General features: G+C 58.1%; 1 protein-coding gene across 1 annotated transcript in view; it reads right to left on the reverse strand.

Moving 5' to 3' along the window:
* SPTBN5 (spectrin beta, non-erythrocytic 5) overlaps positions 1-21388 on the reverse strand; it is a 52810-nt gene extending 31422 nt beyond the window's left edge. The window contains exons 1-19 of the mRNA XM_023735101.1: positions 21185-21388; positions 20792-20959; positions 17625-17741; positions 15025-15182; positions 14140-14368; positions 12551-13182; positions 10894-11032; positions 10566-10798; positions 10175-10328; positions 9859-10059; positions 9551-9757; positions 5806-5952; positions 4976-5128; positions 4569-4699; positions 4109-4348; positions 3510-3785; positions 2189-2429; positions 1884-2023; positions 1576-1675 (exon numbers count right to left, since the gene is read on the reverse strand). Coding sequence (XP_023590869.1) covers positions 1576-1675; positions 1884-2023; positions 2189-2429; positions 3510-3785; positions 4109-4348; positions 4569-4699; positions 4976-5128; positions 5806-5952; positions 9551-9757; positions 9859-10059; positions 10175-10328; positions 10566-10798; positions 10894-11032; positions 12551-13182; positions 14140-14368; positions 15025-15182; positions 17625-17741; positions 20792-20959; positions 21185-21388 — 3870 coding nt within the window. The remainder of the gene's footprint in view (positions 1-1575; positions 1676-1883; positions 2024-2188; positions 2430-3509; positions 3786-4108; positions 4349-4568; positions 4700-4975; positions 5129-5805; positions 5953-9550; positions 9758-9858; positions 10060-10174; positions 10329-10565; positions 10799-10893; positions 11033-12550; positions 13183-14139; positions 14369-15024; positions 15183-17624; positions 17742-20791; positions 20960-21184) is intronic.
* Between the last annotated feature and the right edge of the window lie 1890 nt (positions 21389-23278).

Consider the following 23278-nt stretch of genomic DNA (forward strand, 5'->3'; position numbering starts at 1 on the left):
ATCTTTTTTGAGATATAAAACAGAGAAGCGAGCCAAGAGGAGAGGGACATCGGTACCACCAAGAAAAAAGAGCCAGGAGCGGAGCATATCCTTTGGACCCCAGGTCCCTGTGCCGAGAAGCTCCTAGTCCAGGGGAAGACTGATGACAGGGACTTTCCCCAAGAGCTGACAGAGAAAGCCTTCCCCTAGAGCTGGTGCCCTGAATTTGGACTTCTAGCCTCCTAAACTGTGAGAGAACAAACTTCTGTTTGTTAAAGCCATCCACTTGTGGTATTTCTGCTGCAGCAGGATGTCATGGATTGAACTGTGCCCCCCAAAAATATATGTCAACTTAGTTAGGCCATGATTCCCAGTATTGTGATTGTCCTCCATTTTGTGATTTTCCTATGTGTTATAAATCATAATCTCTGCCTGTTGTTAAAGAGGATTAGGGTGGGATGTAACACCCTTGCTCGGGTCACATCCCTGATCCAATGTAAAGGGAGTTTCCCTGGGGTGTGGCCTGCACCACCTTTTATCTTACAAGAGATAAAAGGAAAGGGAAGTGGGAGACCTCATACCACCAAGAAAGAAGCGCCAGGAGCAGAGCATGTCCTTTGGACCTGGGGTCCCTGAGCCTGAGAAGCTCCTCGACCAGGGAAAGATTGATGGCAAGTACCTTCCTTCATAGCCAACAGAGAAAGCCTTCCCCTGGAGCTGATGCCCTGAATTTGGACTTCTAGCCTACTAGACTGTGAGAGGACAAATTTCTCTTTGTTAAAGCCATCCACTGTGGTATTTCTGTTATAGCAGCACTAAATAACTAAGACAGGGAGAGAGTGGGCCTCACAGCCTGGGAGCAAGGCTGGTCCAGGGAGCTCTAGGGAGAAGGGTCTATGGGACACCTGTGGGGGAAGAGCAGGGTCCACAGCCAATTTTGGGGTCCAAGAGAGGTAGGGCCTGAGGTTATTGCTCTGCAAATGGGGAGCAGAAAACCGAGAGGATTGGGAGGGAAAATGTCTGAGGCAAAACAGTAGAAGGAGGCCCCAGGAGTCAGGCTGGGGCCTCACAGCGCCCTGTGCCAGAGACGAGGAGCACCTGGTTGGGTCCCCACTGCTCCAACCACACCGGGTCTGGTATTGGCCATATCACTCCAAACAGGCTCAAGCTGTGTGAGCCTGTGGGCTGGCCCAGCTCTGAGCACCTATAAGGGGCTGAACAAACATCTGATAGAGCCAAGGTCTGCAGTTGGCACCCACGCGTGGCCCATGCAAGAATCTAAGTGTGTCCAAAACCGATGGAGATGAGAGCATAACTTGATGAGGGAGAGTGTGGGGTTATTCAAGAGGCCTGGACGTTAGTCCCAGCCCTGCCTCTGACAGTAGAGTGCCCACGGCCTCAGTCTTCCTCATCTGGAAAATTCAGGGCCATAATGCCTGCTTCAAAAGGTGTTCTAACAACGACGACATAATGTGTGAAAAGTGCTTTGTAAATTGCAAAGTGCGCCATATTCTTTCATCGTTGTCAGGGCAGCAGTGGCATCTGAGGATTCCTATTGGGAGGCCTCACGCGCCTGAGCCAGGGCTCTGCTCTCACCTGGAGCTGGAGGGAAGCCAGCAGCTGCCTCCTCCTCTGCTCACTCCTCTCCCGGGCCCTCGTCCACTGTGCCTGGACACTCTGCAGCCGCTCTCTGACCCTGAGGCCAGGAGGAGGTGGAGGGTGTGGGTGAGGCCTTCACTCTGCCCAAGGCCTATCCCAAAGGATGGGCCCATCCAGCCCAAGGTACGCCCTGTGCTCCCCCGCTGGCCACCCACATTCCTGGGTCGGGGGGCTCCCACCAGCCTCAGCGCAACAGTCTGCGCAGGCTAACAGAGAAGGAGAGGGCAACTGAGGCCCAGACTCACGTGTGTGCCGCAGGGAGCTGGCTCTGGACCAGCTGCTCGCCATGTGCCTGCAGAGCCTCTGCCCGAGGGCCCAGGCTGTCCAGGAGCCTCTCAAACTCTTGATGTCGCTGCAGCAGGCTCTGGGCCTCCCCCACGTCCTCCTGAGGGTGTAGAGGCCTGGGTCATCCTGGCAGGATTGGGTCGGCACTATCTCACCCACCGAGCGCCCAGGGGTCCCCTGCTCAGCCTGGCTTCTGGGCCACAGGAGATGAGCTCCCTTCAGTGTTGGGGGAGCAGCTCCCCAGCTCCCATCCCTGGCTGCATACCCCGAGGTGGTCCAGATGCAGGAAGGCCTCTCGGTTGGCACAGGCGGTAACGAAGCCATCTGCTTCCCGGCCAAACCTCTGCAGCTCCAGCGCCTCCTGCAGCTGCTGCTGTCGCTGCCCCCAGGCAGCCCTCAGCTCCCTGCCTTGCTGGCCCAGGAGCCCCAGAGCGCTAGTCACCTCTCGGGAGCCCGGGGAGTTCAAAGCCGCCACGTGCTGGCCCTGAGCCTCCAGCTGCTGCAGCCTGTCCAGGATGACAGATAGAGGGTGAAACCCCTCCAGCTCCACCCACCCACCTTCTCCCCCCTTGCCTCCATGCTTCCGTCATCTCAGAACTCTGATGCGAGGGTACTAGCAGGAGGGGTCTGAGGCAGCTTACTCATCCCAGGGGACAGCTGAGCCTGGCCCACCAAGGAGGCACTGAGGATACAGGTCCACCACCGGGCTTAGGGCTCAGGTGCACGATCATTCCCAGGCTCCCTGCATGTCATAGCCCTTCCTCTAGCTGGCTGTCCTGCAAATGTGGCCTGCTGGTGGCCAATGTCTCACCAAGATCTTACCATGGCTGGGCTAGCACAATAGTGAAAAATCACTCAGACCACAGGCCTGCCTACAGGACCACTGTTAGTCCATATGGAGCCTTCAAACAATTAGAAAAGGCGCTCCCCCTTCAGCCTGGTGGGGCACAACCCACAGGTATCCAGTTGGGGACAGCTAACGCCTCTGTGTGGATTAGAAAAAGGCTCCACTTGCTCGGAGGGGAGGCAGCCCTGACCCAGGTGGCAGGGTCTGGCGAGCAGAGGATGGGATGGATTTCAGCACCCACTGGACCACCAGTCAGCCTCCCCCAGGTGGGGCACAGCCTGCAGGCTACATGTGGTGCCTTGCAGGCCCGAAGGGCACTAATGTCATGACTGAGTGAGGAGAGGCACTGCCAGGCTGAGGAGCTGTGCATCTGAGTCCCAGGGTGAGTCCTGAGCCACCTAACCCCAGGGCCCAGTGGGGTCTGGTTACCCAGAATGCCCCGGGAGGCTAGGCCGCCCTGACTGCATGCAGGCTACGAGGCTCACCTGAACTGGGTCTGGCCAGGCCCAGGATGGATAGAACCTCCCAGGTAGCTCAGACTAGGCCCAGATCCCTTCCTGAAGTACGCAGAACTCCCGACCTAGTCCTAGGTTACATCCTCCCTCCTTGTAAACCTGCCTCAAGCGTCATGGAGGACACTCGCCTGGCACTCCCCTGGGTGGCCACACTGCTTCCTGCTGCTCCCTCTCTGGGCCTGTTTCTAGCCCGAGGCACGCCCTGTCTGTCCTCTTGTCCTGACCTCTCCTGCCACAGGCAGATCTGCTCCAGCAGGTCTTGGTGCTCCGTCAGCAGCCGCCGGGCCGAGGCCATGTCCACCACCTCCTCCTTGCTGTGCAGCTGAGCCCGGACACCCTCCGCCCACAGCAGCAGCTGCTGGCTCTCCTGCAGGATGCCGCGCCGGGCCTGAGCCTGGGCCTGATGGGCCGCCTGCCCCTGAGCTCGCTTCAGCACCACCTGCAGTGTCTCCACCTGTTCTCGCAGGGGCTGGCTCTCTGCGGGGGCCAACTCCTCCACCCTGGGAGACAGGGCCACTGCACAGTCAGTGCCCTGCCTGCCCTGGGCCTGGTGCCCCGGGCACAGCTCTTCTGCCCCGGCCCGTGTGCCCCAGGGAAGGTGGTGGCGACTCTGAACTCCCACCTCACCTTGACCTATGGGCAGTGGGAACGTGACTTTTCCCTTCACCCTGAGCATTTTCCCACCGTTTCCCCCAGCGTTGCCCCAGCCCTTCCAACAGCACATCCTCCCAATTTCTGTCCCCTTCCCCTCCCACAGCCCTGCTCAGGCCTCTCCTCTGGCTCCGCTGTCTGCCAGTGTACCGCCACTGCACCCAACCCGTACTTCACGGCCATGCTGTGGAGGTGGTGGACCCTCCTCTCCAGCACTAGCATCTCCTGCCGGGCCAGCTGTAGGACGCGGGGGCTGCCCTCTGAGCTCCCTGGCTCCAGAGCTTCCAGCCGGAGTATCACATCCTGCAGCTGGGCCTGAGTGGAGCCACACTCCTGCAGAAAACCACACACATCCGCGGTGCCTGCGAGCTCCGTCTCCTTCTGCTTCCTCAGGGCCTCCAGCTGTCTCCACCTGGGCACAGGGCACCCGACATGTCTCCGTTACAGGGAAGCCTCCTATCCACCCGGGGCCTTGGACACACGGCAGAAGCCACCAGGCTGGCCGTTCCCAGGCCCTCTCCTCCGTGTCTCTGACATGCCAGCCTCTCCACCTGGTATCTGGGGGCAGGTGAGCAGGCACTCAGGCCTAGTGTCCCCCTGCCCATCACCCTGCATTGCCTCCACACTCTCACCTCCGGCTCAGTCCCTCCTGCTGCAGTTGGACCTGTGCCGAGTCCCGAGGATATCTTTGCTTCAGGTGCTCAGCAGAGCTGCTGACCTCAGCCCAGCGGCTCTTTCCCGCAGCCAGGGTGGCGAGCAAGTTCTGGGGAAAAGCAGGACCCTGGCCTCTGAGGGGCTTGCTCTTTTCCCATACTCCCCTCGAGTCTACAATTGACCCCCACCACGCTCTATGCCACAGAGAGGCTCAAAGCTCCAGGCCAACGTCCCTACCCCCATTCCTCAGACAGACCACAGTTCGCACGGAGAACAGAGGCATAGGAGTGAATCACGGGGAGGCAGGAAGGCGGAGAGGGACAGGAATCAGGATGGGGAGCAGGGCCAAGTGTCCAAGACTCCCTGGGTTCTGAGGGAATTGCACCTCATATTTGAGCTGCACGGCCACCAGGTTGTCGGCCTGGGGCTGCAGCGTTTGGAACAGCGCTGTCTGGTCCTCCAGCCAGGACAGAAGATCTCCACAGGAGCTGTAGAAGCCAGACAGGGCCACCGCCTCCTCCAGCAGGGCCCGGCGGTGCTGAGGAGAGGCAGACCAGGGGCAGGGTGAGGGAGGGCCAGTGCCTGCCAAGGTGCTCAGAGCAGGTGGAGGGGTGCTGTGCCCCACCCTGCCAGCAGAGACTGGGGCCAGTGCCATAGGGGATCCTGCCCCTCCAGTGAGCCCTGCGCTCTCTGTCAGGGGCCTTCCAGGGGACGGAGCAGGCAAGAACTCAAGGTCGTGGTGAAAGCCAGAGCCTGCTCTCACCCCACCCCGTCCTGCTCAAGGCCCTTCAGTGCCACCACTGTTCTGAGGTAAAATCCACACTTCCTATGGGACTTGGCTCTGCCTGGCGGGCCCCCTGCCTCTCCTCCAGCCACTGCCTCCCCAGCCGCTGTGCTCCAGGCAGTCTGGCCTTCACTTCCTCCACTGGATCTCCTTCCTGCCTTTGCACTGCCACCCACCCCTCCTCCCCCCCGCCGCCTCCCCTTACTGCCCTCTGCTTGTTGCTGTTCAAGCCTCAGCTTAAACATCCTTTCTTCAATGATGCCTTCCCTGGCCCCCAGGGTGACCATCCACCTGCATCCCCCGAGTGACTTGTCTGCAGCCCCTTGGCCATGATGTAAGCTCTTTGGGGTGGGGGGAGCACGTTCAGTCATGGCGCAGGGTCTGGCACAGAGCAGGAGCTCAAGGAACACTTCTTGAAGAAAGGGGGTCACCTCCGCCAGGGCTCGGAGGTCCTCATAGTCCTGCCGCAGGCGGTCCTGTGTCTGGAGTATGGTGTTGGGGTCAAAGTCAGGGTCAAATGTGCTCCAGCCCCCCTGGTTCTTCAGGCCTTCCCCTGGAGGGCGCAGGGAAGACGCTGCCTATGCAGAAAGAGGGTAGCTTGTCCAGAGAGGCATCCACCAGCCCAAGCAGCAGAAGGCATCGCAGGGTAGGGCCAAAAGTTGTACCTGGGGCTCCTGCTCCATGCCAAAGCTGAGGGCCACCTTGGCCTGGCAGGCCTCCTGGTCCTTCAGCTCCCAGGTGTCGGGGCCCGTCTGGTGCACCGGGTCCAGTGCCACCGCTGGGAGCCAGGTGACATGTGCCCCTGTGGGACCACAGGCTCTGGGGGCTGCTTGGTCCCACTCTCTTCCCCACCCAGCAGCTCTCCAGGGGAGGGCAGGATGATTTACCACTTACTGCTCCCCTGTGCCTGGCCTTGTGCCAGCAGCATTCGGGGCTAGAGGAGAGGGACCGTCCCACCCAGGGGCTTACAATTCCTCACAGACCCAGAGCAACTGGACACGACCCAGGACTGTCCACAGACAAGCAGAGCGTGCGTGGTGTCCAGGAGGAGAAGACCAGAAGAGTCTGGGGCAGTGGGAAAGGTTTCAAGAACAAGGCAGGACTTTAACAGGCAGCGCCAGAGAAGCAGCATTGACAGAGGAGGCAGGCAGAGAAGGACGGGGAAGGCTGGTGCTCCTCCTTTCCTCTGTGCCTCTGCGCCCAGGCAAGCATCAGACAGCAGCGTCTGTCCGATGCCTGGGGTTGGGCTGAAGGGACTAGAGAAAAAGGAAATTGTTGTCGTGAGCTGCCGTCGATTCAGTTCCAACTCATAGTGACCCCACGTGTGCAGACTAGAACTGCTCCATTGGGTTTTCAAGGCTGGGACCTTTCGAAAAGAAATCACCAGGCTTGTCTTCCGAGGCACCTCTGGGTGGGTTTGAACCGCCAACCTTTCAGCTAGTAGTCAAATACTTAACTGTTTGTGCCACCCAGGTTCTCCAGGGGAGAAAAGGAAAAGGTACAGGAAAGATTGGAAGGGGAAGGGGAACAAAGTGAAGCACGGAGCGGGAGAAGGCAGGCTCAGAGAATCCCGGGCTGGAAGAGGACTGTCCTGCGCGACCATCTCTGCTACCCCTTGCCTGGCGTGAAACCACCTCCTCCTGCAGCTGCCTGGTGACGGGAACTCACTCCTGCCCCGCAGCCCAGCCTATCTTTGGGCAGCTTCAAGCCCCTCCTCCTCCTGAGCCCCACTTGGTCTCCCCTTAGCGTCTTTCCTTCAGTCCTTGGATGCCCCAGAGAGCCACACAGAATAAGTCTAACCCCTCGCTCATGACAACCTGTTGAGGCTCCCACATGAGTTCTTGACAGGTTACCAGGGACATCCTGCAGGTCACACTGTCCTCCCTACAGAAAGGGGGGCGGTGAGGCCTCTCAGGAGCCACGCCCCGGCTCTCGTACCTCTGTAGGTGATGTGCGTATGGACCTGGGGTAATGCGTGCTGGCTGCCTGGCACTGCCAAGATTTGGGTCCCATCCTGGGCTTGCCCAGCCATGTCCCCATCAGTCCTGCTCCAGCCTTCTGGGGACTCCCCCTGTATGGAAGAGGCAGAGGAGAGAAGTCTTTATTCAGCAGCCAAAGTGACTCCCCACCCCCAGCGGAGAGGGCACCTCTCCACCCCCACCCAGAATTACTGGGCAAAGCTGGAGTCTGGAAGTGCCAGGGGCCAGCCTAATACCCCATCAATCCAGCACCCCTGAGCAGTAGAGGACACAAAAGCCGGATAAGGCATCTCCCATCCGCTCAATTAAACAATGAACTCAAACTGGAGAAACAGCATGAGGAAGACAGCATTAGAGTCCGGTAAGAAGAGCACAGCGTGTTACTAACGTCCGCATAGAGGAAGACAGCATTAGAGTCCGGTAAGAAGAGCACAGCATGTTACTAACGTCCGTGCTCGGAGGTAGTGGATACTCAGGGTGGGGTGGGGTAGGAACAGCCTTGGGCCCAGAGGTGGGAGGCCTCTCCAGCAGGGACAACGGCACCTCCTCGGGCAGGAATTTGGCCTCTCTGAGCCTTGTTCAGTGAATTGGAATCAACTGGACAGCAACGGGTTTTTTGTTTTTTGCCTGGGTTACTTTATCTGTAAAGTGAGGGGATTAGACCAGACAGTTGCTAACATACTACGGATCAGATTTTAAAAATCATTAATTATGTCATCCAGGGAATAAATAGAAAGGAAAAATGGAAGATCAATCTAGGCTAAGTTAAAACTATGAAGCTTTCGGACCTCGAAGGGATGTGAGGTGCCACACAACAGGTCATTGCAGGCTGGGACCAGAACCCAGGGCTCCCGTCTCCAGTCAGCAACTGATGCCTCTGCCAGGTGCCTCCCAAGATATAGAGGACCTGAGCTGCAGCTCAAAGGGTGGACGGGGCATGGCTGGGCAGAGAGAAGGAGGAGGGGTGCCCGGGCAGGAAGAAGCAGGCTGGTGTGGCAAACAGAGATTACAGATTGAAAGCTGAGCTTCCTTGGCGAGGGCGGAAGAGGAGGCCAGTGTGAAGCCAGGGTCTAAGGGCCATATTTTACACATCTTGACTTGACCTATAAGGCTTCTTGAAAGGGGCTGTGAATCATTATGGGGCCAGCCCAAACTGCCAGGACCACACGTTTTAAAAAACCTGGGGGCCCAGTGAACTGAGGAAGGAGCTTCAGAAAGCAGCCTCGGTAGTGTTCACACCACACAGTTCCTGTTGTGTCAGTTCTGACTCATGGGGACCCCGTGCATGTCAGAGTAGAACTGTGCTCCATAGGGTTTTCAATGGCTGACTTTTCAGAGGTAGATAGCCAGGACTTTCTTCTGAGCTGCCTCTGGGTGGACTGGAACCTTTTGTTAGCATCCCCCAGAGACTCCTTGCTTAGTGACTATTTTTAGCAACTGTCGAGTTGGCCCCAGACTTACGGTGACCCCATGCACACAGTGTTGTTGTTAGCCCCCAACTCATGGTGACCCCAGGCACAACAGGACTGAATTGTGGTCAACAGGGTTTCCACGGGCTGAGTTTTCAGAAGTACATCACCCAGCCTTTCTTCCTAGTCTTGGTCTGGAAGGTCCGCTGAAACCCGTTCAGCATCTTAGCAACACCCAAGCCTCCACTGGCAGACGGGTGGTGGCTGTGCATGACGTGCATTGGCCAGGAATCAAACCCGGGTCTCCCACATGAAAGGCGAGAATTGTACCACTGACCACTGAACAACCACAGCTTAGTGATCAGGTCCTCCAAGACCCACGAGAGCCAAGTCAGGAGAAGGAGCCAAACATTTCGGGATGTCCGAGCGGAAAGAGACTTAAGGACACTTCAGCAATGAAAGCAAAGGGGTCATTCCTGGAGGAACCTCATTAACGCTTGGAAACTACTGGGCAAAGGGAGCCGCCAACCTGCACTTGTGATGACCTCAACATGCGTGGGAAGACAGGACTCCTACTCACTCTGGGCTGGGTCAGCAAGCGGGAAGCTGCAGATGAGGGGCCCAGCCAAGCCCAGGTAAGGCAGGGAACCCTCCCAGCGGCGACAGACAGCATAGGAGACGGGCGCAGCGCCAGCAGCTGGCCGCCAACATTTGGTCCCGGAGGCCTGTGGGTCTGGGCCCTTCCCGGTGTCTGCCCGCCCAGCCCGGTGCCCGCTCCCTGCCCGCACCGTGAGCGACGCCCGCGCCGCGGCCGCCCGCGCCTGTTGGTCCAGCCGCCGCAGCTCCGCGGCGAAAACGCGCACGGCGCGCTCCAGCCGCAGGTGGCGCAGCATCAGGGCCTCGGCGCCTTCCTGGTCTGGCCCGCAGGAAGCGCTGTCCAGCAGCGACCGCCGCTCGCGCAGCCACGAGGCCGCGTCCGCCGCGTCCGCGAAGTACTGTGGGAGGGAGGGACGTGCCGAGGTGAGGTGCGGGGCTAGAAGCGCTGGCGCCGAGCGCCCCACGGGCCCCGCCCGCCGCGACCCGCCCACCGAGGTACCTGCTGGACGAGCAGGGCCGCTTGAAGTCGCGCGCCCAGCCCCGCCGCCCGGGTCCGGAGCAGCTGCCACGCGCCCTGCACGGCCTCAGCCCGCTCCCGGGGATCCGCTTGCGTTGGAGGGCCCCGGGCGCCGAGGTCACGCCCCCTCTGCACGAGATCCGCGCACACGTCCTGGTGGCGGAGGACCTCGGCTTCCAGGGCCTATGGAAGGGCAGTGCAGGGCACTGGGTGAAGGGAAGAGAAAGGGGAGGCTGCCGGAGTCCTAGGAGGGGCGGGCACAGAGGTAGGGGCCGGCAGGGCGGGAGGTGGCAGGCACCTTGTGCTTCTGCAGGGCGGTGGAGAGCTGGCTGAGATCCCGACCCAGGGCCACATTCTCCACCAGCTGTCTGCGCTCCCTCAGCCAGGTTTCCTCCTCCTCACAGTCGTGCAGGAACTTTGCCTGCTGCAGGGCCTGCTCCAGCAGAGCGCGCCTGAGGGCCAGGGGGCGCCCCGAGCGTTAGGGAAGGGGGTTCCCCAGCGGTGGACAGCCTGCCCTCTTAGGGTTTTTCTTTTTTCCTGGACTACTCAAGACGTGAGACAGAGACCTTGGGGTGGGAGTGAGCTTAGAGGAAGCTGCCAGGGCAGCAGTATTTTAACCCGGGGCAGGCGGTGATCTGGGTTACAGAGAAATTCTGGAGAATGCAGAAGCGCGGGAGCCGGACTCTTACCGGGCGCTGACGAGAGACTCCAGGCCCTGGTGGAGCTGGGCCAGCCCCTGGGCTTTGGCCTGCAGCACCTCCATGTTGGCGCCGGAGGAGGAATACAGCTGGGAGGTCTGGTGGGCAAGATGGCTCACGTGGGCTGCGTGGGCAGAAACCTGCACCTCCAACAGCTCGTGCCTCTGCAGCAGCTCCACCACCTCTGCCAGCTGCTGCCCACAGGCTGTGAAGCTGGCCGGCACCTGACCAGAGGCGGGTGGTCATTCCAGACCCAGGGGGCTGGGGAAGGTCCCACACCCTGCTGTGTTCCCCAGGTGCCTGCTAGTCCAGGGCCCACCTGCAGCTCCCGGAGCTGGTCGGAGGCAGCCTCGACCTCCTGCAGCAGGCGCTGCACTGCCTGGGTGCTCGCTGTCTGCTTCCTCTGCCCTTGGAGATGCTGAAGGAGCCTCTCCCAGCGTCGGGTGACCTCCATCTGCCTGGAGGACATGAGAATAGGGTGGTCTCCAGGGGGCCGGGGTGGAGAAGCTACCTCGGGGTCCTCAGGCAGTGGAGGAGCCTGAGCTCTGTGGCTGGGGAAGGGTCTGTGGGTGTGAGCACCCTGGCAGAGGGACCGCTGGGGCAGGGTCTGTGGGTGTGAGCACCCTGGCATAGAGACAGCTAGGGTAGTGTGTCCTGTTTTTGGACCCAGGCAGAGAAGCCAGAAGAAGGACCTGGAAGGCTCAATCCTCAGGGCTTCCTTATCCTCCTTTCCAGTCCCCGCCTCAGTTGATGGCAACTCCACCCTTCCAGGTGCCCCGGCCCAAACTTCGATTCCTCACTTTTCCACATCCTACATCTGATCTGTCTGCAAATCCCATTGGTGCTACCTTCAAAGTGTATCCCAAATCCCACCACCCATCACCTCCAGTGCTTCCGCCCAAGTCATCTCTGTCCTGGATTATTCCAGTAGCTTCATAACTAGTCTGTATGCATCTGCCTTTGCCCTTCAGTCTACTCCCAACAAGGCATCCAAAGTGATCACATTAAAACAAAAGTTGCTTGTGTTACTTCTCTGCTCAAACCCTCCGATGATTTCCCATCTTTCTCTGGGTAAAACCTGTCTTCACTGCCCTGCAAGGCCCTGCATGATCTCTGCCCTCACCCCGGCACCTCCCCAGCCTCATCCTTACTACCTACGGCCTCCATGCAATTTTCCCAACATGCCATGCGTGCACATCTCGGACTCTGCACTTGCCATTCCTTCTGCCTAGAATAATCCTTCTCCTCCTATCTGCATGGCCAGCCCCCCAAACTTCGTTCTGGTCTTTGCTCAAAAGTCAACTTCCCAGTAAAGACTCACCTTGACAACTCATATTTCCCTTTCTTGCTTTATGTTTTTTTTTTTTATTACTATTTCACATACTATGCGTTTTTCTTATTTGTCTGTTTTCCTTAGTAATGTGTAATTTCACAAGGGTAGGGCTTTTGGTTTGTCCTGTTCACTGCTAAATCCCCAGAACCTAGAACAGCACTTGGGACATAGTAAAAAACCCATCGCTATAGAGTCGATTCTGACTCATGGCGACCCCATGTGTTGCGGAGTGGAACTGCTCCCTATAGAGTATTCAACGTCTGTGATCTTTCAGAAGGAGATCACCACAGCTTTCTTCCTAGGCACTTCTGAATCGATTTGAACTGCCAACCTTCTGGTAAATAACCAAGCGCTTAACTGTTTTTGCTGTTCAAGGACTCCTTTAGGACAAAGTAGACACTCCGTAAATACTTGTTGAATGAATTAATAAGCGGTTTCCTGAAAAGGACAATGCTTTATCAAAAGGGACGAATTATGGATGGTGAGATTTCAGGCTTCCGTGGGAGTAGATCTTTTTAAAGGGAGCCCTGAACCTGTGAATCATGCCTGTTTTGTGTGGCCAGGAGCAGGCAAGTGAAAGGGCGGAGGTGTGGTGGGAAAACCTCAGCCCGTTGTGAGGACGGTTCACGTGCCCAGGGCTCACCTGTGGGCCATGTCTGCCCAGCCGTGGTACCTCTCCTGCCGGAGGATGTCCCCCATCTCGGCCAGGGCCTGGAAGCGCCCCTCCTGGGGCAGGATGCCGGCCTCCAGCATGCCCAGCCTCTGGGCGGCTGCCTCCACCATGGCTGGGCTGGCCAGCAGGGCCCCCACCTGGCTGAGCACGCATTCCGTGTCTACCAGGAAGCTCTCCCGGAGGACCACCTTTCGCTGGAAGCGCCGGGCCAGGGTTTCCAGCCGCTCCAGCTGCAGTAGCCGCTGCTGCAGGGCCTGGCTCCGTGCAGCCTCTGCCCGCTCCAGCCCTGACCAGCTCTGGGGCAGCGCTGCAGGGCCCAGGCCCTCGCCAGGCAGGAAGGGCCTGCGGTTCTGGGCTCGGAGCGCTGTCTGCAGCCGGAAGAGCAGGGCCTCCGTGGCCCCTCGCTGCTGCAGCCGTGGCGGCTTTTCCTGGGTGCGGAAGGAGGCAAAGGCCACCAGTAGCTGGCTCATGGCGGGCAGTGAGTCTGGGAAATCCCGTGCCTCCAGCTGAACCTGCTTCTCTGCAATCCAGCGTAGCAGGTCGGCCGCCAGCTGCTCATACTGGGTCTGTAGCTCCTCTGTCTCCTGGAGCTGAAGCAGGATCTGGGGGGACATGGGAGGGGGTCAGAGCGGCACCTCGGGCAGGCCCTGGGATGGAGGCACTGCCCTTTGGGTCACTGAGTGCCAGCCAGAGTTACCCAAGATGGGCTGTAGCTCCTTCCCTCAGCTGAGGATGCACTAAACCAGGAGGCTGCCCTCCAGCCCCCAGGGAAGTGGGTTGGCTGCTGTTGCCCCCTTACACCTGGAGCATGTGGGGCTGCCTCTCGACGTTTGCCGGGGGTACTGCGTCTGGCCTTCCTCCGACTTCCTTCGCCCCATTTGGCCTCCCCTCTGGGTAGAGGCCATCACCTCCCAGCCCCCAACTGAGACACCAACGCTGAGAACAGCCCTCCCAGGCCTCTGCCGTCACATCCAGAGAGTAAGAAAGCCCCCCAAAAACATGGACTCAGCATACCCACCGCCCAGCGGAACCTCTTTTACTCTCTAAGCCCCAGCTCGTCTATAGCCGTTTAATCCCGTTAGGAGCTTAACAGCCTGCCAGCGGAGGGGAACGGGCTCCAGGAGACACTGGCTTCCCCTGTGGGCCAGGTACTCGCTGAGAACCTGACTCATGCTCCCTTGAAAACTCACACACATAGATGATAAACCAAACCAGTTGCCATCCAGTTGACTCTGACTCATGGTGACCCCATACGTGTCAGAGTAGAACTGTGCTCCATAGGGTTTTCAATGGCAGATATTTTGGAAGTAAATTGCCAGGCCTTTCTTCTGAGGCACTCTGGTGGACTCAAACTGCCAGCCTTTTGATTAGCAGCCAAGAGCTTAGCTGTTTGCACCACCCAGGGGCTCCTGAACACTTCCAATAGCCTTCTACTATCCGGACATGATCGTCTCCCCTTTACAAACGGAACATAGCAAACTGGGCCTATGCTCGCCCGCACCTCACCCACCTCGATGCCGCCACTGCTCCCTGGGGACCGCCCTCCCTTCATCACCAACCTTAGTGAGTCTCCTCTGAACAGTCTGGCCCTGGTGCAGGCGGGAGAAGTGGTGGTAGTAGAGGGAGACGTAGGTCATAATGGAGTGCTCGTCAGGCTGTCGGGCTGCGACATCCTCGGGGTCCAGCAGCCGGGCAATGCCCAGCTCCTGCTCGGCCACGTGGAAAGCGGAGTCGAGGTTGTGCAGGGGGTGCTCCGGGTGCAGGGAGCTGTAGTCAATCAGGTCTGGCCTGGGCAGGGCAAGGGAAGAGTTCTTCACCAGTAGTAAGTTATTGCTTTGGTTTCAGCCGCCTTTATAAAAATGCAAACACTCTCCCAGTGGTCATTCACACCTTAGTGTTAATTAGTCTGTCAGGCTTTCTCTTGGCAGTTATCTGAGAACCTGGCTGGAGAGAGGGGCGTTAACCTGGCTCAGGGGCCAGAGCCTGTGGGCAGCGGGGAGAAGCTCCAAAAGAGCAGGACATCTGTCAGGAGAAGGCTGTGAAGAGAACTGAGGGCAGAGTGGAGAAAGGCAGGGCCAAAGCAGACCTGGCCAATACATGGCATTTCCTGGAGGGGGTGGGTGCTAATCAGAGACCAGGGACTATACCAACCCTCTCTACTGTGTTCCACTCCGGCCTCACCTTCCCTCAGAGCCCAGGGGCTGGGGGGGACGTGGGAGAATAGGCAGGTTGAAGGACGCAGAACCACAAAGGACCCAACCCCTGGAGCACATGCAGCCCTTCAGGAAGAAGGCTGAGGCCTGCCCCAGGCCGGGACAGGGCTGGGAGGGCTCTGGTTCCTCCTGCGTGCACACGTGCACACACGTGCACATACATACACTCATGGGCACACGCATACACACACACTCATGTACACACATGCACGTCCATGCTCATGCACGCACCTGTGGGCATGGATGAGGGCGTTGAAACCGAGCCCGTCTCTCCAGCTGTGGGAGAAGTCGGTGATGCTCACGTTGGTGTAGCTGGCCGTCTTCCGCTGGCACCAGATCAGCAGAGCTTCCTGGGCGGACAGCAGGGCTGCGGTGGCCCCAAACTCCTCCTGCAGGACAGGGGAATGGGGTCACCATGCTGGAAGGGGGTGGGGGCAGGAGAGCCTGCAGGCTGTGGGGGAGGCAGGCCCGGCTGTCTCCCACCTGGAGGCACGTGCTGACTCCCTACTCTTCAGAACACCCGATTCTGCCATTTCCTCCAGGGCGGGGCAGGGGTTGGGGGTGAGAGAAAGATTGTCCTTCCAAAGATGCAGGCAGCTCAGAGTTACCACTTCAGAGCAGCTGGCTTTGTAGTCACAACTGGTGACAGCAACAGTGGCCCCTGCTGGTCGAGCCCTTCTTGGGCCAGGCGTCCTCTAAACCGCCTAGGGCCTCAGGAGGCAGGGTTGGGCGTCACCAGAACAGCTCCCCTGCCCACAGGCTTTCTGTAAGCCAGGCCCCGTGCCCCATGCACCTCGCTGTCAACCCCTCACAGCCTATGAAGTTGGCACCATTATTGTTTACATCCCATGGTTGAGAGATTAGGAGGAGACATCAGGAGGCTGCCCAGGGTTCGTCACCCACATAGGGAGGGGCTGGACTAGACCCACGGACGTCTGAGAGAGTCCACCTGTCCACCGCGCTCCTCTGGCTGGGAAATGACTTGTCAGCGTCTGGCCCATTCCCCCACCCTCCCGCAGGTTGACAATTTCCCTTTTTCTGCCACTCTTGGTTTCTACCTGCCCTTCCTTCACCTCCGCTCCTTCCCACTCGGCTCTTCTTTCTCTCCTCCTCCCTCCCTCTCCTCCTCCTGTCCTCCGCCTTCCACCCTAGTCCTTCTCCCTCCTTCCGTGGTGCCTCCTTCCACCCACTCCCTCCCTTGCTGCCTCACCCCCAGGGCCCCCACCTCTCCGTTCTCGTCCCCACTCTTTCTCTCACTTTCTCCTCCTCTCCTGATTCTCTCTGTGCACGTCCCTCCCCAACCAAGTCCTGAACTCAAAATGTCAAACCAGAGCAGGCTGCACTTCCGCCCAGGCACGGGGGCTTGGAGAGGACAGGAGTGTGGACGGCAGCACAGGGAGCACAGATGGGCCTCAAGGGCTGGAGCCAGGCTCATACCCAGATACCCCGAGGGCTGGGCGTGGGCAAGGATGGGGCTGTGGTGGAAAGCCTGAGCCTACTGTGAGGACGGTTCACGGGCCCAGGCAGCTGTGGACTGGGGAGAGGCTCCGGGGGTGAACCTGTGAGGGTGCAGGGTCAGCCTGAGTACCTCTGGGTTATGCAGGGAGTGGGGCCTGAGATGGCTGTGGACAAGCGGAACCAGCGGGAAGGACTGTGATCTGGCTGGTCAGGGGACAGTGATGCTGCTTCCAGGGGAAAGGGCTGCAGGGGGGCCTGACACTGGTGTAGGGGCCTGGGGCGCTTAGCTTCCTGAAAGAGCCTTAGGTCAGTTAGAGATTCATCCATCTATTCATTTGCCAAACATTTACTGAGCATCTACTATGTGCTAGGTTCTAAGGACACAGATGGACAAGGCCCCTGCTCTCTGGGGCTCACAGTAACATCCTGAGTTTCAAGGGTTCTCCTGGGTTTGAGCCACGTTTATGGCTTCTTTGCGGTAGGGTTTCTTTCTCCAGGTTGGCGTTCTGAACCTCCTGGAATCTGTTTTTAAGTGGTGTTTTGGAAACGAAAACTATGAAAATCGACAATAAAAAGGACTTTATATTTATCTCCCTTTCTGATCCAATTGTGAGGAAAGAAAAAGAATGGAGAAAGATGAGGGAGTACAGGAGAATACTGTCAGGATACTGGGGCCTTTGTAAGCCTTCAGGGCTGGGATGTCCTCTACAACAGTGCATCGCGGTATAACGAAAAGTTGCAGGGTTTCAAGGCCAAGTGCAGAACAACCACCGGTGATCCCTCTCTCTCCTTCAGTGTCGTCCTCCTTCTACCCACCCCCTCCCTCTCCCTTACCCCCAGGGCCCCCACCTCTCTTACCTCTTCCCTTACTCTTCCTCTTACTTGGTGGCAGGGGCCGATTAACCAGAAAGCAAGGTACGCACGGGCTTACAGTAAGCAAGTATGCACGGGCTTAATTTGTATTTACTTACTAATCTGCAGTGCACAATTTCACATGGGTTTTACCACATCTTTGATTCACTGCAGATTCAGCAAGCAAGCATAAGTAAGCCCGTGTGTGCCTGGCTTACTGGGAAATCCGTCCCTGCTTGGTGGTGAAATGCGGGTGCTGGGCAATTCATCTCAGCCCCTCGCTAGCGAGTGACTTAAAACTCATGATCTAGTTCTCACTTCAGCAAATGATGATATCGCTGACATTCTGGGTTCTTTACCTGTGGTTGAAGAGTGAATGCTAATTTTATGGATGCCAAGGACCTGCTGTGGGGATCATAGAAGCTGGGTGGAACTGTTCTGTCCCCAGGGCCTGAGGTGAGGCCAGGGCTGGGCTGGGCTGGGCTGGGACAGATAACTAAGAGCTGGGGGCTGAGACATACCCTGTCCAGGGAGATGTGGGAAATCTGGAAACGTAGGATGATGACCCAGATGAGTCCCAGGATGAGCGTCTGGTCTCCGTCCACAATGTTCTCTGGCCCAATCAGGGGTATTGGCACCTGTGGGCACAGTTGGTTGGGCTCAGCCATGGAGCCCGCGTGCTAGAGAAGACTCCAGGGGCTGGCTGCTGGATGAAAGGTCCTGGAGTCCATCCTGCCCCAGCCAGGAGGACCCCAAGGGAGATGCAGGCAGGGTGACAAGGCCAGGCAAGTGAATGCTTTCTAAGTGGCTGGGGCTTTGGCTCCAAGCCCATGCAGGGTGAAGCCATAACCTGGTGAAGTGGGCTGGACCACTGGAGCTGGAGGACGCCTTGTGGGTGGGCTACAGGTAAATCCAGGTGTGTGTGTTGGGAGTGGGGGAGGAAATGAGGGTCTTAACATCAATGCGTGAACTAGACACACGACTGTCCACCTCCACCTCCCAGGGCATGTCGAGACCTCCAGGGTGTGGTTGGGTGGTCCCGATGAGAGGCAGCGGGGAGGCGTTGGAGCCCTCTCCCTGTGCTCACACCTTCACTTCAGTCCTCTTTATCAGTGTTCCATCTCCAAGGGAGTCCGTTAGGAATTCAGATTCCCAAATCCCACCCAATCAGACTCTCTTGGGCCAGGGCCTGGAATCTGCATTTTAGCAAACACCTCGGTGGTTCTTGGGCACACTAAAGTTGAGAACCTGCTGCCTAGATCTTGCCACTTGGGCAGGGAGGATGGGCGGACCCAAGGGGAGAAGGAGACAGAATAAGTAAACACCAAAGTCCTTACAATGGCCTGCAAAGCCCCCATGATCGTGCCCCCGTCACCCCTGGTTTATTTCCACTCAGCTGGACCACGTGGCTCCAAGGCCCAGGCGATTCTTCAGTTCCTTGAGATTCTAAGCACAGTCGTGCCATAGGGCCTTTGCACCGGCTCTTCCTGCCAGTGAAAATATTATCCCCTCCAGATATGCAAATGGTGGTCTCCCTAGCTTCCTTTAGGTCTTTACTCAAATGCCACTTTCTCAAGGAAGCCTTCTACCCTGACCATCCTACTTAAATTGAAACTCGAGGCTAATGCTCCCACCCAAACACACATGCCTATCCCCTTTCTCTGCTTGGTTTTTATTTTTTCCCACGTCACCTATCACTTTGTAACACACTATAGAATCATTCACTTATTTATTAACTGACTCCCCTGCTAGAATGTACACCCCATGCTGGCCAGAGTCTTGGGTTTGTTCCCTGATGTATCCCAAGTTCCCCGGTAGAGTTCTTGGCACATAATGGGTAATCAGTCAGTATTTATTGAATGAAGACAGAACAGGGGAGAGACTGTCCATGAGACCTGGAGGGCAGCCAGCTTCGGCACCCACCAGCCTCATGGGGGAGCTGTGTCCCTAGTACTCCCCTGGGGTGCACTTTATTGCATCCTGACTGGACCCTAAGTCATTTCACCCCATGCTCTTCCCTCTTCTCTGTGGTACACCCGGCCCTTTCTGCGTTCACTTCAGCTTGGAGTCGGAATGTCTGGTCAGTGGGGCGTTGGAGCTGGCTCGCACCAGCTCACGAGAGCTGACTGTGTATATCTCCCCCTGGGAGTTTAAAATTGGTCATGGTGGGAACAGTAAAAAAACAGTCAGTTGCCTCAGAGGTGACTCCAACTCATGGCAACCCCATGTTTGCCAGAGCAGAACTATGCTTATAGGGTTTTCAGTGGCTGATTTTTTGGAGACTGCCAGGCCTTTCTTCCAGTGTGCCTCTGGGTAGACTCCGCTGGACGAGTGTGTTAACTGTATGTGCCACCCAGGAACTCCTCAGCCTCCAGAGCCGAGCAGCTCATGGATTCAGTACCTCAGGCCAGGAGCCCTCGGTCCTCTTAACTCCTGGTTCTCGATATAAACGACCTCTCCATGGTCCCCTAACACAGCCCCCTAACAGCCATGAGTATCTGTTATTATGGATTGAATTGCATCCCCCAAAAATATGTGTTGTAAATCCTAACCCTTATACCTGTGGATAGGAGCCCTGGTGGCACAATGGTTAAATGCTTGGCTGCTAACCAAAAGGTCTGTGGTTCGAACCCACCAGTGGCTCTGCAAGAGAAAAGACCTGGTGATCTGCTCCCATAGTTTACAGCCTTGGAAACCCTATGGGGCAGTTCTACTTTGTCCTATAGGGTTTTTATGAGTTGGAATCGACTTGAGGGCATACAACATACCTGTGAATGTAATCAAACTTTTCTTTGTTATGTTAATGAGTCCATTATATGTACAGGATGTGTTTTAACCCAATCACTTTTGAGATGTAAAAGCAGCAGATTAGGAACAGAAGCAAGCGCGCAAGATGCTACACCACGTGAAGATCACCAAGGAACTGGGGAACAGAAGCTGAAAAGAGATAAGGACTTTCCCCCAGAGCCAACAGAGAGAGAAAGCCTTCCCCTAGAGCAGCTGCCTTAAATGTGAACGTCTAGCCTCCTAAACTGCAAGAAAATAAATGTCTGTTCATTAAAACCACCCCCTTGTGATATTTCTGTTATAGCAGCACTAGGAAACCGAGACAGGGTCCCTCCATGACCCCTGAGTCCTTGCCTCCTTTTAGCAACTATCTCTGTCCCTTTCTCTCAGGTGACACTGGCTCCCCCTCTCTGCTGTCTGGTCCAGCTTCTCCAAGACAGAGCCTGCACCTCTTCCCCCACTGCCCCTCCCAGTGCTGGGGCTCCTGCTCTTGCTTCCTGCCTCAGCCTGCCTCCCACGGCCCCACAAGGGGGCTCCGCTGGTCGGTTGGCCATGGCTCTTGCCTGGTGAATAATTCTGGGTCTTTGTTTTCACCTTTATGAAATGGGAAGGTTAAGAGAACACTAAGATCCTTTCAGCTTTAAAATCTGCCATTCTCTCTTATTACAGACAAAAGCACGTTTCTGTCCCAGTAGGGACGATGCCTGCTGTTTCAGCCAGCTGGGGGCGCTCCACCTTCGGCGTCTTGCGTAAGGAGGGGCAAGGCTTCCGGGACCTCCATATCCTACCTGCACCTCCTTTGTTCAGGCCCCCCACCCTCTGCTTGGCCCTGTGGCCCAGTCCAGGAGAGATGATGTGGTAGTCCACTCCACGGCCCAGACGCCCTTTCCCGGGTGCCCACCTTGGCCCTGAGAAAGGCCAGCGCTCGGCTGTTGTTCTCCAGAAAGTGCACGCGCAGGCGGCCCCGGTTCGGGGGTGGCAGGGCCTCCCCCGAGATGAGCTCCAGCAGCCGCAGCAGGTGGGTGCCGTCGCCCAGCTCCGTGTACAGGCTCTGGATCTTGATGCCCACCTGGGGAGGGTGCGGGGGAAGGCGCAGGGTCAGCCCAGCCTCACCTGCCTGCCCCATCCCAGGACCTGGAAAGAATGTACCAGAGGCAGCTGCCTTGGGGGAAGGAGCAGTGGGCTCAGCTCTGCTGTGGAGTCAGGAGATGCTCAGCCAGACGCCCTCACAGCCTGCCCCAGGGGCAACTGGCCAGGGCAGGCGGGGGGTGGGGGGGCGCCTGGCTCCACTCACCCTGCCGTGCTGGAAGACATTGTTGATCCAGTTGGTGAAGGTCTTCTCCTGCATCCGCCTGTGCTGGGCCTGCAGCCTGCAGACGTGGCCCATCTCGTACTCAGAGTCCATGGCGGGACCTGGGCCAGGACAGCCCTGCGGTGGCCTCTTGCTGCAGGGCCCTGTAGCCACGAGGAGCTGCTGGGGACAGGGGTGACCAGCCATCAGGCTGCAGTCTCTGGGGACGAGGGGCCTCTGGGCATTTCCCGAAGCCTGGAGATGTTTTGGTGATGGAGGTTGTGTCTCTGCCAGGCATATGGAGACCCCTCCGTGCCAGACTGTCCCCCCATTAGGGGAGGGCTTGTGGCTTGGAGCCTAGCCAGGTAAGGCTCTGGTGCTCCTAGCTGGTGTCCTGCCCTTGACTGTCCCAGGGCCCCCTTTGCCCTACCTTCCAGGTTGTTCTCAGCGCTCCTGCTGCTGGAGGTCTCCCTTGGACTCAGTGATTGGCTACTGCTCCTTGGGTTGAGTAGGGCAGCGGGGAGGAAAACAGGAATCTGCTCAGCTTAGTGATGTCTGGACCCTGGGGAGGTCTGCTGGACAGATGGAGGTGGCAGATAAACGGCCTGTGCAGGGAGGAGGGCGACATCAGCAGAGGCCGGGCTGGAGCTGGGGCCACACCAGGGCCCTCCCTCAGCCAGCACACAGCCGGCATTGTCCTCCCACCTGCCACGGGCATAGAGCAGACTGGGAGGGGGTGGCTGAAGAATGCTCCAAGCCCATCGCTTGAGGATTGCCTTCATCATCTCTCCACGTTGCCCCCAGGTGGGGGTCCTGGCTCACAGGACACAGAGGCCCACGGGATGATCTCAGGTGGGCTCGTGGAAGCCCCAGCCTTGCTGCCTCTGGGTGGGGGCCCTGTGGGGTCACTGCGGCCTGGGTGAAAGATGCCAAAGGGCAGGCCGGCCGAGCCTCTGGTTGGAAGCCTCTGGGCCCACTTCCCAACCTGGGACTGCCCTTCAGCACCTAAAGGGTCTCTGTGGGCACCCACAGCGCAGGGGTGGGGGTGCACGCTGGGTCATTGCCCTCTCGTCCATATCTGGGAAGCACACAGAGAGAGAACATCAGGCCCTGAGCTGGGCCAGGCCAGGCTTTCCAAGCCCTGCCAGAAATAATCACCCACCTCACCTGGGGCTGAAGGGTGGGGTACTCCCTTAAACTGGGGGGCTATTTTCTGAAGGGCGCTTCCCCTGGGAAGGGGTGACCCGGAGCTGCAGAGGCTGTGGAAAGATAGTTCCCTCCAAGACCGTGTGAACTCTTTGGGGCCCCATGGCAAGGCACCCACAGGGCTGGCTGCGGATGGGACACTGAGGCAGGAGTGCAGAAGGAGCTGGCGGCTCCAAGCTTCCTCCCTGAGCACACTCGGACTTGAATGGCAGCGGGAAAGTGTGTCTGACTGGTGGTTTCACAGAACTGTTGGGCTAATCCTGGGCCAGAGGATGGCCCTTTGAGGGCATCTGCCCTGCAGTCCTGAGGACCTCAAGAGGACTTCTTCTCGGGGCCCCTATGGCCAAGGGCTGTGGTAAGAGCAGCTGCACAGGCTGCTCTGGAGGGTGGGCAGGGCGAATCACGCCTAAACCCCCGGCTGTGGTTGGGAGTGAGGGTGATGTTGAGGCCTGGTGCTCCTGGGGTGGGCACAGCTCCCTCGCATCTCAGAGGAACTTCCTTGTCTGTTCTCTGTCCCCTGCCGTGTCCCTCTGGCCACTATCTGGCTTGGGATGACCCTTCACTCCTTCCTCGCTGGCAGCTCCAGGTCCAGTCACTCACCAAAGGCTGCTGCTGGCTGTGCCTCCCAGCGTTCCTCGGTCACCCTTCCACCCCTTCTATTCCCACTGTCCTGCAGGTTCTCGTCATCAGTCCCCTAACTGGTCACCCTATCTTCATGTCAGCCTAAACATGGCCACCCAATGTACCCCCCGCAAGCACCACTCTGCTCACACCCATGAAGACTCCCATTGCCTGCTGAGAACCTGGAGTTGTCAGACCCTGGCTCACAGCCTTCAGCTTACTCAACCAGGCTTCTCTCCTCTGCTCGCCCCAGGCTGCTCCATGTCCACA

This window comes from Trichechus manatus, unplaced genomic scaffold, assembly GCF_000243295.1.
Source record: "Trichechus manatus latirostris isolate Lorelei unplaced genomic scaffold, TriManLat1.0 scaffold00076, whole genome shotgun sequence".
Classification (NCBI taxonomy): Eukaryota; Metazoa; Chordata; class Mammalia; order Sirenia; family Trichechidae; genus Trichechus; species Trichechus manatus.